General features: G+C 39.3%; 1 protein-coding gene across 2 annotated transcripts; it reads right to left on the bottom strand.

The window, feature by feature from the left end:
* Positions 1-3,313: 3,313 nt before the first annotated feature.
* Positions 3,314-13,755, bottom strand: LOC309711157 (leukemia inhibitory factor receptor-like). Of its 2 annotated transcripts, none has more exons than XM_082541238.1 (17): positions 13,437-13,755; positions 12,077-12,222; positions 11,835-11,985; positions 11,484-11,747; positions 11,047-11,173; positions 10,255-10,400; positions 10,028-10,173; positions 9,785-9,938; positions 9,630-9,691; positions 9,123-9,345; positions 8,532-8,723; positions 8,350-8,451; positions 8,112-8,270; positions 6,504-6,632; positions 6,309-6,402; positions 6,149-6,215; positions 3,314-5,811 (listed from the first exon to the last, which is right to left on the bottom strand). In XM_082541238.1, the coding sequence occupies exons 1-17, from the start codon at positions 13,498-13,500 to the stop codon at positions 5,350-5,352; spliced, it is 2,688 nt and encodes an 895-aa protein (XP_082397364.1). In that variant the 5' UTR covers positions 13,501-13,755; the 3' UTR covers positions 3,314-5,349. The 2 variants fall into 2 exon arrangements, with proteins under 2 accessions (XP_082397364.1, XP_082397365.1); XM_082541239.1 differs by having other exon boundaries at positions 8,532-8,711; positions 13,437-13,754.
* Positions 13,756-14,346: the final 591 nt, after the last annotated feature.

The raw sequence follows: 14,346 nt of genomic DNA on the forward strand, positions 1-14,346 counted from the left end.
GCTCTGAGGCTGTTTACATACCTGGAAGTCAATTACTATAAAAACATCATCCAGAGAGAGAATCAACACATCAAGGAAGGTATCATAAATTCAAGCTTTAAAATTTGGAAGTGTGTTCAATCACCACTAAATACACAATGAAGAATTTGAAGAAGTACTGCAAGTGAAAAACAAACAAACAAAAACACTTCACTGTAAAATGATGATAAAGCCAGTATCTATCTATCTATCTATCTATCTATCTATCTATCTATCTATCTATCTATCTAATTTATTTGAACACTTGTTTATGCACTGTATTGCAAAAAGTCACTCACTCAGTTTCATTTTTTATAGTGCCAAATCACAACAACAGCTGCCTCAGCCTCAACTATCATGTGACCCCCTTTGAGCAAATGCTACGGTGGCAGCGGGAAAGAAATACTCCCTTTTAACAGAAACAGAAACCTCCAGCAGAACAAGGCTCAGTGAGGGGGAGGACAGGAAAAGGACGTGCTGTGGAAGAGAGCCAGAGATTAATAATAACTAATGATTTAATACAGAGAGGTGTACAAACACAGTGAGTAATAAAGGTGACTGAAGAGGAAACACTCAGTGCATCATGAGAATCCCACAGCAGCATAGATCTATTGCAGCGCAATTAATGGAGGGTTCAGGGTCACCTGATCCAGCCCTAAGCCATATAAGCTTTATAAAAAAAAGGGAAGTGTCAAGCCTAATCTTAAAAGTAGAGACGGTCTCTGTTTCCCATCTCTATCCAGTTCAGGGAATTCAGGTGTTCCAATCACTTCCATACGTACAGGTGTATGAAATCAAGCATGTAGACTGCTTCTACAAACATTTGTCAAAGAATGGGTCACTCTCAAGAGTTCAGTGAATTCCAGGGTGGTACCATGATCGGATGCAACCTGTGCAACAAGTCCAGTTGTTAAAATTTCCTCACTATTAAATTTTCCACTGTCTGCTCTTCGTGAGATTATAACAAAGTGGGAGTGATTGGGAACGACACACACAAATGATCCTTGCAAATGATATTTTTAGCTTGGCATGACTTGCAACGAGGGGGGATTCTGTGGAAAAACACCCGAGTCATGTGATTTATTTCACATTATTTCAATAAATTCTTCCTGTGTCAGTCATTTAAACCAGAGCATGGTTGAGGGCTTTGTTGCTTACACAGACCACAAAGAGAAAGTTCAGCCTTTCCTGTTCACACACTCACACACGCTTTCTAGAAATTCCCAATCAGGGAAAAATGCTGTCGATCAGGATGTGAGATTACAGTTATGGTTGTGGTGGTGAACCCCACACACTTTGAAGATATGTCAGCTGTTGGGAAATGTTTTGCTTTTCTTATTTCCTGAAGAATATCCTGTAGAGTTCTCAGTGATCACAACAGTCTCCTCAGATTTCAGCATTTAAGACCCTTTAAGTTGGTTTTTGGAGTTACTCTTTAGGATTTAGCTCATTTTTTTGACTTTATGAAAACTCAAGTTCAGTTGACTTCAGTTCATATGCAGATTGTGGTCATTTCTGTCACGGTTCTGGGTCATTTTGACCTAGCATTTTCTGTTTCTTATGTTTTGGAGTTTCTCTGTATTATGATTTATGTCTGATTCTTTAGCTTTCCTGTTTTGATGAGTGTTATAAATCGATGTTTCAGTTTGGTTCTGGTCATGAGTTTAGTTTGATGTTAATTCTTCTTTAAGTCTCGGTCATCTCTGGGTTCCATGTGTTATATTCTATAGTCTGCCTCTCAGTGTCAAGTCTGCGTCTTTGTGATTTGTTTCATGTTTTCTGTTTTATTTTGATAGTCCCAGTCTGATGTCAGTGTGTTCAGTTTTACTTCTCCCCTGTCTCGTTAGAATAATTTCTCCCAGCTGTGTCTGCCTCCTGTTTCCCATTCCCTGATTACTCTCCAGTGTATATAAGCCCTGTGTTTTCCTTTGCTCTCTGTTGTTTAGTTAATGTCTGCTCACCCTTATTCTTGCTTTGTGTTCGGTTTGCTTGCTTGCCTGTTAGTTTACTTGTTTTCCCAGTTTAGTTAGTTTTCTGTTCTTCTTATTTTCCTGTAGTAATCCGGGTATCTTCAGTTCACCTCTGCCTCCGCGAGTCCTGCCTTTGGGTTCAATCCTGCCTGCCTGCGCAGCACACAGCCATGACAATTTCTTTACATTCTGATCGCTTCAGTTACACTGGGGAGGTTTTAAACAAGATTATTTATCTAAAGTGCCCATAAAGGGATCATTAGCTGCTCATTCATAACACAAGATTATCTAAATGTTGTTACGCAAAAAAAATTAAAGTTGCCCTGATTTCAAAACCAATGTGACAGACTTGAGGTATTGAGGTATACTTAGGGGCTTAAACAGTGAATATTCAACAAGAAAGTTTTAAGAAAAAAGAACAAAAAGTCTGTGTGCTGAAAACCACCAAAATTCCAGTCAGAAACTGCACATTCACTGACGTGAGTAGAAAATTTGTACCAACAGACACATTTTATTAAATTTACCTTGAATGGTCATGTATAATAATCTGAAAAACAAACATTCTGCTGACAGCTCCCTCTTGTGGTACTGAAGGGTATACAATGCCTTTTTACATGGCAAGACCAAGGTCTATTAAGTTCTCAATAGTGATCATGATAGACTACAGCTAGTAGTTTTGAAAGGGATTTGTTTAAAATTGGGACGATCTCTTAAAGTCCAGACTCATTTTTGGGGCCACTCTCGAGTGAGCACTGTAGGAGCTGTTGGCACTTCAGTGGTGGTTTTCTGCTTGTTTAGGTTGTACATCTTTTACCACCTATGTGGGCTTTGTGGAGACACTAATATGTGTAATTTCAGGAAGGGTAGAAACAAGTTTTTCTTTTTATGATGCACATCAAGTATAGCCAATTAAATTTCGACTTTAGGTTGTTTTTCTTTTTTGCCTTGTTATTTAAGATTTGCCCTCTGAGATCAGCTAATGAGTCATCGAAATGTGAAAAGGTGCCTCAACTACTCAGTTGTAGTTAGAGTAGTTTGTGCTTGCAGCTCCTGATGATAAATCTACTGAAATAAAAGTCAATCAGGAAATGCAGGAGGAGTAGAGGAACTGCAGAAATACACCAAAGTACAACTGCTGTGTAAATGCACTCGTATACTTTGCACCCCAGACATGTAATGTGTGACAGCTCATTATCATCAGTACTGCAGTGCTGGCTCCATCTAGTGTTCACTATTCATGCAAACATCACCACAGCAGATCATCATGGTGCCGTAATGTTTCTCTCTAAATCAAAACTCTTTGAAGGTAACCAGGCAAAATCAAATGACATTAAAACACTTGAAGCTTCTTGTTTTATTGGTTTACAGCATTGAATCAATCGTAATTTCTTGGTTCTTATAAACAAATCAACAGCAAAGACCTCTCAAAGCTACATGGAACTATTCACATTTTTTCAATAAGGTAGGGCACTCATAAATACATAAAATACACATAAATCAGTTTGTCAGTTCTGAGATCCTCTATTGTTCATTTTCTCTTCGCTCCAACATGATCAGCTCAGTTTCTGTGATGATGGCAGTCTGATTCAAACAACAGCACTAAATTGAAAATGCAAACAGCTGACATTTGTACAGAATTCACAGGATTCACGTGAAAATAAATCAGGCTTTAGAAAGGCTTTTCTCAAATGTCTGAGTGGAATTTCTAGATACATTTTCTTTATTTACACCGTTGGCTTTTAATTGTCCAACAAACAAAATGAACAAAACGCAAATTTTAGACTGTTCTAGAGGCCAAGTGGGGACCTCATGGAAATCTCTGGATGACAGGGAGAAATGCGTATTCACTGACAGGTTTCTGTAAAGCCAGTTTTTAGCATCACACTTCTCACAGTGTAACTCGAGCTCAGAGGGTAGTTATTGAGTGTCTGCAGGCAAGCCAGTATCTTCCATGCAAACTGCTGGCAACCTGCAATTGCAAGATTTTCGATGCAGCACTGTATAGCTTATCGTGACCAATTTCACCCTAGTAACCTCCATTAGTCACTCCAACCAGCCTGTAATGCAGACCAGGGATTCCATTACCTGTATTTTTATCAGTGTATGAGTGATTGCTATTTAGGGGGTTGATGTGTGTTAGCAGTCCTCAACTTTTCCTAGTTGCTTCCTCTGGGGTAAACCAATGTGTCAATGTGGGGAGTTTAGGTTAGGGTGTTTCCAATATACATCACTGAATAAAGCACAAATGTTGTTCAAGCTGTTATTGGAGTTTGTATATGTGTAAATATGTCTTCTTTGTATTATATTTTGGTTTGATATTTGTGTATGTCCTTCGACGCATATATTAAACAAATATGTAAGACTGCTTTCTTCCATTTACGCAACATCTCTAAAATTAGAAATATCCTGTCTCTTAGTGACGCTGAAAAACTAGTTCATGCATTTATTACTTCCAGGCTGGACGACTGTAATTCATTATTATCAGGATGTCCTAAAAACTTGATGAAAAGCCTTCAGCTAATCCAAAATGCTGCAGCAAGAGTACTGACAGGGACTAGAAAGAGAGAGCATATTTCTCCTGTATTGGCTTCCCTTCATTGGCTTCCTGTTAAATCGAGAATTGAATTACAAATCCTGCTTCTCATATACAAGGTCTTAAATAATCAGGCCTCATCTTATCTTAATGACTTTGTAGTACCATATCACCCTATTAGAGCACTTCGCTCTCGCACTGCAGGCCTACTTGTTGTTCCTAGAGTATTTAAAAGTAGAATGGGAGGCAGAGCCTTCAGTTTGCAGGCCCCTCTTCTGTGGAACCAGCTTCCAGACTGGATTCGACTTTTGTTGTGATTTGGTGCTATATAAATAAAATTGAATTGAATGTGGATGTGTATTTTCTTCATTTGTTTCTTACCCCAGATCTGGGTGGTCTCACGTGAAGCGAGTATAAAAGGAAGCCAGCTGCAGTTGTAGGTGTTGGTTAGTGTGTTGGTGTTACGTTTTATTCGAGCCTGCTGTCGTCTCTTTAAATCCACAACTGACCGCTGGCCAAAGTGACACAGCTGTAACCAGTAAGGAATCACATATTTTCCTCTCGTGAGAAATGGTTGACAGGTGATTTGAACGCACAACCTTCCTGCAACAAGGTGACAGTGCTAACTAGCACCACAACACCACCAATGTACAGAACTGAACTAAAATGTATTGCATGCTTTTAATTGAAGCAAAACATGAAAACAGTAGAGCTCCTTTGAACATCTAGCGGGTCACTGTGTGGATGAGGGCAGCTTGTGTTCCATGCAGTAGTTAAGGTCTCTTCAAGTACGTGTGCAAGGCTTAAACGTGTTCACACATGCAGCCGCTATTTGGAAGTTTTCTGTGGTAACAAAATGTATGTGGACGCACAGGAAATGGGACTGTCTGGTTCCTCCTCTAACTCAGTTGTGGTAAAGGTCTCTTCAGGACTCTGTGGCTGGCATTCACTATCAATTATAGGCATCCCCTCCTGGATCTCGGGATGTGATTGTGACTCCTGGTCCTGTACTATCAGGTTATATGAAGGGTTAGGAAACACATCATTAATTGGAAAAGATGGCAAGCCTGGCTGAGATGTGAGGCCTGTAGTGGGTAAAGTAAGGCATGGCTGGAGTTTCTTCAGAGGCTTATTGTAGTAACCTTTGGGAGTCTGAGAGAAGGTAAAAGGCATGTAGTCCTGGCCAACAACAGGCTGTGGTGGTCTGAATTTATCATGTAGTTCAGGAACATCCAAGACCTCACTGTAGTAACTCTGATCAAAGGGAAGATGACGAACTGTATGTTCATCCTGAAAAATAGAGAAAATGACATCACATTCACAGGAAAGACATCTGGATCCATATCGATTATGATGATGCACTATACAAGGAAACCAATAAATAACAGAGTAGTACAAATGTGTAGTGGAGAGATTTAGCATTAGCTAGCTAATGCTATAATGTCCAAAACACTTCAAATGGCTCTAAAAGTGAATCAGCAAAAAGTGAGTCAGTGTGCAAACATTTGAATACCCTGTTAATGCACCCAACTCTACATCTGAAATATATCTGAGAGTTAAGTTGAACTTAAGTTTGGCACCAGAAACGAATTGGTTAGATTTAGGAACACAAAAAAAAAAAACTTACCGGTGATGCCAGCCACTTTTCAGTCAGCACTGGTTTTGGGATTGGAGGATAGACTTTGTGCTTGATGCTGTTGGGAGAAAATGCATTAAAATAAATGTCGGACAATGATTGGAAGCAAAAGTGGACAATATTTCACAGAAAATGTATATGCATTGCTTACCATGCCCATTGTCTGTAGCAGATAATTGTGCTGACAGACAGAATAAGAAAAACTGCTCCCAGGGATATCAAGATCAGCATTATCAGTTGATCAGCTGGTGAAAACAATGAACCGCATCGAGTAAATCAAAGAAAATGACAAATGTTGACAGTCTTACTAAAGAAAATAGTCCATATGGGGAAATAATTAACCTACCCGGGGGATTCAAGGTGACATTGATGGATGAATTACCACAAAGTCCAAATGCTGTTGATGCTGTCACCGTGAAGGTGTACATACTGATGTTCAGGTTCTTTGCAGTGAGGCTGGTGGCTTCAGGATCATCTAAATCAACACAGAGTGACTGCCATTATTACAACATAAATACATGTTTACGATCATCGGGCAACACTGGAGACTTACTTTATTTATCTCAGTCCCAAGCTAATCTTTGTGTGTGGAGAAACAAAACCAGGACTTTGTTATCAGAAGAGAAACTTAATAGTGTGATTAAAGGTCATTACCCAACAAGTGCTTTGCAAGAAAACGGCACAAAATTCTAAATATTTCAGATGTGAATTCATATTGTGTACATACACACAGAAAGCTTTGTGTTTTTCTGAAAAATATGTCCTTAAAAAAAAAAAAATCACACTTCAATCAAAACATGAAGTGATGACAGCTGGTCCTAAAACTTTGAACCAGAAAAAGAAGAAAAGATTCTGGTTTAAACCAGGAGGTTGTATCACAGCCGCATTTGAACATACTTAAGGATCACAGTGTGATATTTGTTTTGAGCTACAGCGCACTAAATGCAGTGGTCTAATTGGTCAGATCTGTGTCTTTGCATCCATAGAATCAGAAAAATGGTTCATGGTTCAAAAAAAGAAAAGCCATAACTTCATTGAGCAAAATTACATTGTTGGTGTGAACAACTGTATTAACAATAGGTAAACCTGAAAAATATTTCTAACACACAAAATATTTGCACAACCTTTGCGCGTCCAGTGTGTAAAGGCTTTAAGTGTGCTGTCCTACTAGTGCCAGCAATACATTTATAAACAAACTCAGCAAAATATTGCAGTTAAGTGTGCAATATTGGTGGCTGTAGCTCAGGTGGTAGAGCAGGTCATCTACTGATCGGAAGGTTGGTGGTTCGATTCCCGGCTTCCCCTAGTCTGCATGCCAAATATCCTTGGGCAAGATACTAACCCGAAATTGCTCTCCGATGCATTCATCGGAGTATGAATGTGTGTGAATGTCAGTTGTGCTTGTGCGAATGGGTGTGAATGGGTGAATGCACAAGTTGTGTAAAGCGCTTTGAGTGCTCAGAAGAGTGGAAAAGCGCTATATAAGAACTAGTCCATTTACCATTTACCAATAAAGAACAAATGGATTTGGCTAAGAACATAATTATTAAAACGTTTTTGTGTCAGACACTTCCCCCCCAATCTGATCTTTTCTGCAACCAAGTTAAACTGTTATAATTCTTAGTTAATTTATCCAATTGCAGTCATACTTTGCTTAAATCGACAGACTGACACCACTAAAAAGGGGGACTTGGTTTCTGTTAAACTTGCACCACAAGCGGGCATTATATAAGTCTATGTTCCATCCAAATACGCTTTCATTTCCCAAACTCAAACACATTTTGAGGCACCGCTGACAGTTAAACAGATGCTGGGAAGAATGTTCATGCTGAGGATCCTCGTAGGTGGAGAGAAAGCTCATCGTATGGCAGGACGTAAACAGGAAGCTGATCCTATACTTAATGTCCAGACTGAAATCTTAGCTGGCCTGAGTGAGTATGCCTTCATACTGTACCTGTGCTCACGTTAAAAACATTCCCGCTCTTGTCCTGGTAGTAGAGAATATATCCATGGATGGAAGCAGTCTGCTTTTCCAGAGGTATGGGCTCCCAGGATACCTCAACAGCCGAGTCTTCCTGTTTGTATTTGAGTTTAAACAGCTCGACTCCTATTTCTGGAAAGATGTGACATGCATAAAATACACTGCTGATTGAACCATCGCATTTTGTGAGAAATCACTGAATCAGTCTTACTGGTCTCTCTGATGTAGCCCTTTCTTCTCTGTAGTAGCACCGCAGCTCCCTCAGTGCAGGCGTATATGGACAGCAGGTATCTCCGACCATCTTCAAAGTTCTCTGGAACAACAAAAGGAGCTGTGCTGAAACAGATGCAAATATGATCTGCAACAGTTTTGTAGGCAAAGATGAGGACGTACTTGAAAAAACTGTGGTATGAGTTCTGTTGGGAGGCACTTTCATCCACTCGAAGGTGCAATTACCGAAGACTGGACACCAGTCCACTATGTAGCCACAGCTGGCGTTAGGACTATCAGGCCAGGACAGGAAGAAGCTACCATTGCTGCCACTGATCCAGGAGGTCTTCACCTCGGATGTATCTGAAAAAGACTCTTTAAAATTAGATTTTACAACATACTCCACTTAAAAAAGGAAGAGGTTAAATCAGTATATATAGTTAAACCTTGAGAATTTTTCATGGGTTTTAAAAACAGTTTCATGCACTTTTAAGGCATTTAGCTTCCCTTTGCAGACCAATAAAATGTGCAAAAATGTACATACTCATCATGACTTGGATATATAGAATATAAACAACAATTACAAATTTGTATACTTATAATAGATATAATCTCAATCATGTGATCATGAAAACTGCTATTCCTTTTCTGCATTAGTTTGGAAAACCTTTTGCTTACAGCCTTCTGCACAGATTAGATAAAATCAAACCTCTTCCCCAAATGGAAATCAAAGTGAGCTTATCTGTAATGTGTGGTGCTCTGTTAGCTTCATACCTAGATTGCAGCGGGGGATGATGATGGTCGATGGTGATGAGCTGCCGTTTATGTTTCTAGCCGTGACAGTGACCATGTACTCCTCACTGGGGTCCAGCGTGAGTGTAAGACTGTGATTGCTTCTGGACACGTTGGTTTGGTTTGACTGATTTTTGTCTTTGGTCTTTGCCCAGGACACTTTGTAGTCAAAGATTTCTCCATGGCTCTGATTGGTCAGTGGCACCTGTGGAGATGTAACATCAAGACCTGAAATGGTAACAGTGTCCTCTGAAACATCACTTTCTGACTGTATAAGATGTTGCACTGATATTTTGTCAAATAGATTTAATAAAGATATTTTTTATTGCATCAAGTTGTGAGGAAAAAAATGAATCCAACATGCAAGTACCAAAAGCTCTAGTTTTTCTAAAGACCACTTGAGGCTGTCTCCAAAAGTAAGTCAGTTTCCAGATTTAGACCTTACCAAGAGGCCTCATAAAAGCCTTGTAAAAGCCAACTTGGACTCACCTTCCAGGAGATTACAGCCTGGTCTGCCTTCACCTTCATCCACACGTCAAGAGCATCTGGAACTGTGGTGCAACCAGACAAACGACATCTGTTACATTCACAAACTTTTTAAAGTCTTTTCTCTTAAAAAAAAACAAAAAACAAAAACAACTTACCATCACCCTTCGTGCGGATTTTGACACTATTGCTCCAGTCACCCCATTTCCAGAAATGCTGTGCTGTTCCACATCGGACCCTCACGTCATAGTCCCAGTGTGGTATCAAGTCCTTGATGACTGCAGCTGTGAGGCCAACTCCAATGTTTTCAGTCTACAAGGACAAAAATTATGTTAGCTGACTTCAGTGAAGACTTTTACTTTGAAAAGCCAATACCTTAGCCTCCTTTTTAATCTACTCACTTTGGTATTAGAGTTTCCATCACTGACATGTACTTGGCATGTGATGTTGAGATTACTGTACTTCTTCACAGTCCAGCTCCATTTCAGACTGATGTTTCTGGGGTTCACAGTTGAAGCTGCCACTTTGTCTGGAGCAACCATGTGCACTAAAACAAGAGATCACAACAATCAGCTGATCTTAAAGATTAAGAATAGCCTTTTTCCCCTCGTTTTTTCCAAAGTTTTACCTCTTTTGGTCAGGTCCACCCTGTCATGGAGCTCGAGCTTTCCCAGAGGATTAGTGACTGTTAAGGTCCAGTTCCTCTCAGCAGCATCCAGCTCCACTTTTTGCGAGCATTTACCCAATTGATGCATTGGTCCAATGTTGCATGGGCTAAAATGTAAAAATATACACTGCTTAAATATTAACAACAACAAAAAATCGAAGAACCCAGCAGGACTGCTAATGTTTTATGGAAGCAAATAAAGGCCCTTTCTCTCACCAGCCTCCACCGGCAGGTTTTGTGAGCATTTTCCCAATGCTGTAGTGCAAAAGCATAAGTAGCTTAAATCTTTACCACAAAGGCTTCTGTTGGCTTCTCTGTTTACCACAAAGTAAACACAAAGTATGATGCAGTACTCGATACTACTGTGCCTGAGTGTGGTATCCATTTAGCCCATTAGCTTTCATAGTGAGAGAAAAAGAAAAAGACAAACTAACCGATGTTTGTGCATTTTGGACTGTATATAACAAACATATAAACATAAGAGATTTTCAGTGGTCCCAACTGCGGCCATTCACATATTCCCGTCTACCTCACTAATCCAACAGAGGTTGCTTCATCAATTATTCAGAAAGAGAAAATGAAATGAAATCTAGTACAACAAAGACATTTATATGTAAAGCAGGGAGTGACTGTATAATATTTTTCTGAAATCAGTAGTCAGATTACATTTTATTTACTTATTCTGACTAGCCTTTCTTTAGTCCCATACTGGAGCTCATTGTTACAACAGAGGTGTTGTGTATTTCCTTTTACCTTTCCTGGAGCAGGTATTTTCTTCTCACTTCTTCAACATCCTCTATTTTCCTTGTTATATTCCAAAAACAATCGATGGATTCCAGATCCTGGGTTTCACACTGAAGACTACTGTCACTAGGGGGGTCTAAATTTAAGGGAAATGTCAAGAAAACAAAAAAGAAGAACCAGCATTTAATTACAAGGTACATTTGACAAAACCACAAACCGCCCTCAAATGCTACAGTGCAGTGAAAAAGTATTTGGCCTCATTGTGCCAAATTTAAATGTTTCAAATCATCAAACAAATGTTAACAATAGACAAAAAAAAGAGTAAGTACAAAATACAGTTTTTAAGTGATGGTTTTTTTCATTAAGACAAAATGCTATCAAAAGCTCCCTGGCCTGTGTTGTGTGTACAGTAATTCCTTTTTCTCAGTACTTTGTGTCATACTTACATCCAGCATGAAAACTGGCTCCGCTGATGTCTCCTTTGGTTGTTTCACATATTACATCCCTCCAGTTTTCTGATTGTTGGTCCAGGTGAACAGTCAGGGAGTGCACATGTTCACTGATCTTTGTAGTCGTTACATTAGTGCCTTTATAGTTAAGTAGAAACATTGTTTTAATACTTTCCCCGTCTGGCACCATGCAGCAGAATGTGGCTGTGCTGCCCACCTCCAATATTTGGTCTCTTGGGAGAACCAGTATTTCACCCTGGTCTGAAGAAGCACAGTGATAAGAATAAACGAGACTGTAAAGTGTTTAAGAATCAAAAAAAGATCAAATGATTTGAACTTAATATTAACCAGGTAGCGTCTTCTGCATCCATGGGCTTGATTGGTTGTTGTATTGGGACCTGAGCCGGACTGAATGGCGAACACACTGCGATGGTAAATGGGAAGTCCATTTCCAGGAATGAGTAGATCCTATCTGTGCAGGTGCCACAACAACTTCACCCTACAACATTATCATAAACACATTAGAGGAACAGCTTTTTGTTTGGAGGCTACAGAAGTGAGGATTATAGTTACCCATAATAATCTCTTACATTGTGTTCAGGTTTGTCTGCAATGAGAAGCTGCAGCTCGTACACGAGCCCATCTCGTATCACAGAGCAAGAAGGGTCATCTTCCCACTTTAACAGGAAACTCTTGTAGTCAAGAGTCACATTCTGAGGTCCACAACGCAAAACACCTAAAGGAAGTGACCACAGGACATTTTATGGTTAAAGTGGAACACTGAGCAATTCTTGAGATAAAAAAGACATAGTTAGGCTGTCAGTGAGCACACAGACTCATACTGATATTTTGTTAATGGCCTCTGGTATCTAGCAGACACAAACAGTGTCATGAACAAGTATAGTATTATAGGCACGTCCATTATGTCTGCCAGATGGGGTGACTAGGACACTAAAACACTGAGGCTTAAAAATGCAGAGTCCAAAATCAGTGGTTAAATCGTGCTGCCTGTATCATTTTTTGGGAGGAGCTGAGAGTAAATATAAAAACAACTTACTAAGCAGACATTTGAAAGCTCTGCTCTATTTTTAGACTTGACTGATGAGGAATAGCAAGGGAACACTTTAGTTTCGGGGAATAACAGGTGATTTTCTGTACCGATTATGTTTTTTTAAAAAAGCAAGATGAAAAAGAAAAGCCACTGTGCAGTCATGTGATGTTGTACAGCTAACTGATGTGTGATTTAAGGGCAAAGATGATGCGCTGCTGGTTTGTAAAGTCTTTTTTCAAACCACTTCATCAAGTCATTGAACATATGTGTCCACACATGGATGTCTGCTATATATTTCTTAATAATACAATAATATTTTTCTCTACAAAGCTGAAACAGAGTTTTTGGGGTTCTGTCAAGAGAATTAACCACACAGGAAGTGATATTATTTGTCAGATATTTGCATTTAAAATGCTCAAAAACTGACAGACAGGAACAAGAAATCCACACAAATTAGTGAAGGTAAAGAAGATAGCTTGCAGACTTGTCTGCACCAGTCTGCCAGTTACAATGACCTTGGTTCTGAAAAATTGCAAACTTTGAACATTTATGTGAAACAAATTTGAATTATCAATTTGATTCAGAATAGGAATTAAGAAAAAAACTATTTCTACACACACAAAATGTTTAAAAAGAAATTATGCACATATTCTTTCACATCCACAAAAATGAGTTCTTGGGCCACCTATGACCACACCTCCACCCTCGCATGCTGTAACTTTATCTTGCTGACACGCACTGTATTTGTTTGTTTTATGACCAGTAAGAATCTGCACATAAAAAAATATCCTGTATACACAATTACAGCCTTTGCTGAAAATGGAGACTTCTTTACTAAAAATATCAGATACTTTCTGTACCTACAGATTGTCACAGAGGTTAGAGGATGACATACTCACCGTCTTCTTGTCCATCTTGTGTACTTTCTCTGAAGAGTGAGAGCAATAACAACCACGTGATCATGATAATAATAATCCTGATAATCCTCGTTTAGAGCTGTTTGTTTATTTAGATAGAAAAAACCTTCAAGAATTCAGCCGGGTAGTTGCGGTGATAAACATCAGCTCGTCAGAGTGGTTGAAAAGCAGATTCCTGAGGCTTCTTTCATAGAAACAAAAGCATGTTCACGGGGAAGTTTGGGTTTTATTTGAAGAATCCGACAACAAAGACTCGAACAGGGAAGAGTCACAGTGTTGGTGTCAGGTTACTCCCTGTAGCCTCCCTCCCTTCACATATACAATATGGAAATCCATTTGATTGTGAAATCCATGTGGACCCCACCACAGGAAATGGAGCATTATGTTCTCGTAAATGTGACTCACAGCAGCGAGCTCAGACATGCTCTGATGCTCCAGAAAAACATCGGTCAGGGAGAATCGAGCCTTAGATTCTGAAAAACATGATGATTCCAAACTTGGCATAATGACAGGACCTGCCGGCTCTGATTTTCAGACCAGTTATTGTAAAGCTTTAATTTAAAATTGATTCTTTGCTAAGTTCTCTGTGTAGACACTACACTGGTTCATCCTTCTAGTTAAGTGTTTTTTTTATGCATGAATGATTCATAGTTCAGTGTTAAGTGGTAAAACATTTCTCTGAAAACAGCCAGGTACGATGACTGGACTGAAAGTGAGAGCAAAAGCAGACAATGTCCAAAGGAAAATGCTAGAAGACCATGAAAAAGTCTGAAGAACTAATGGTTAAGCTCACTTGACCCTTTATACTGGTGCTGCAGTTGTGACATCACTTTTAGGGCACACTGCTTTTTATGAAGTTAATAACTCGGCACTCCAGCATCAAATCCAAATA

Source organism: Aulonocara stuartgranti, assembly GCF_965226115.1.
Source record: "Aulonocara stuartgranti genome assembly, chromosome: 7".
NCBI lineage: Eukaryota > Metazoa > Chordata > Actinopteri > Cichliformes > Cichlidae > Aulonocara > Aulonocara stuartgranti.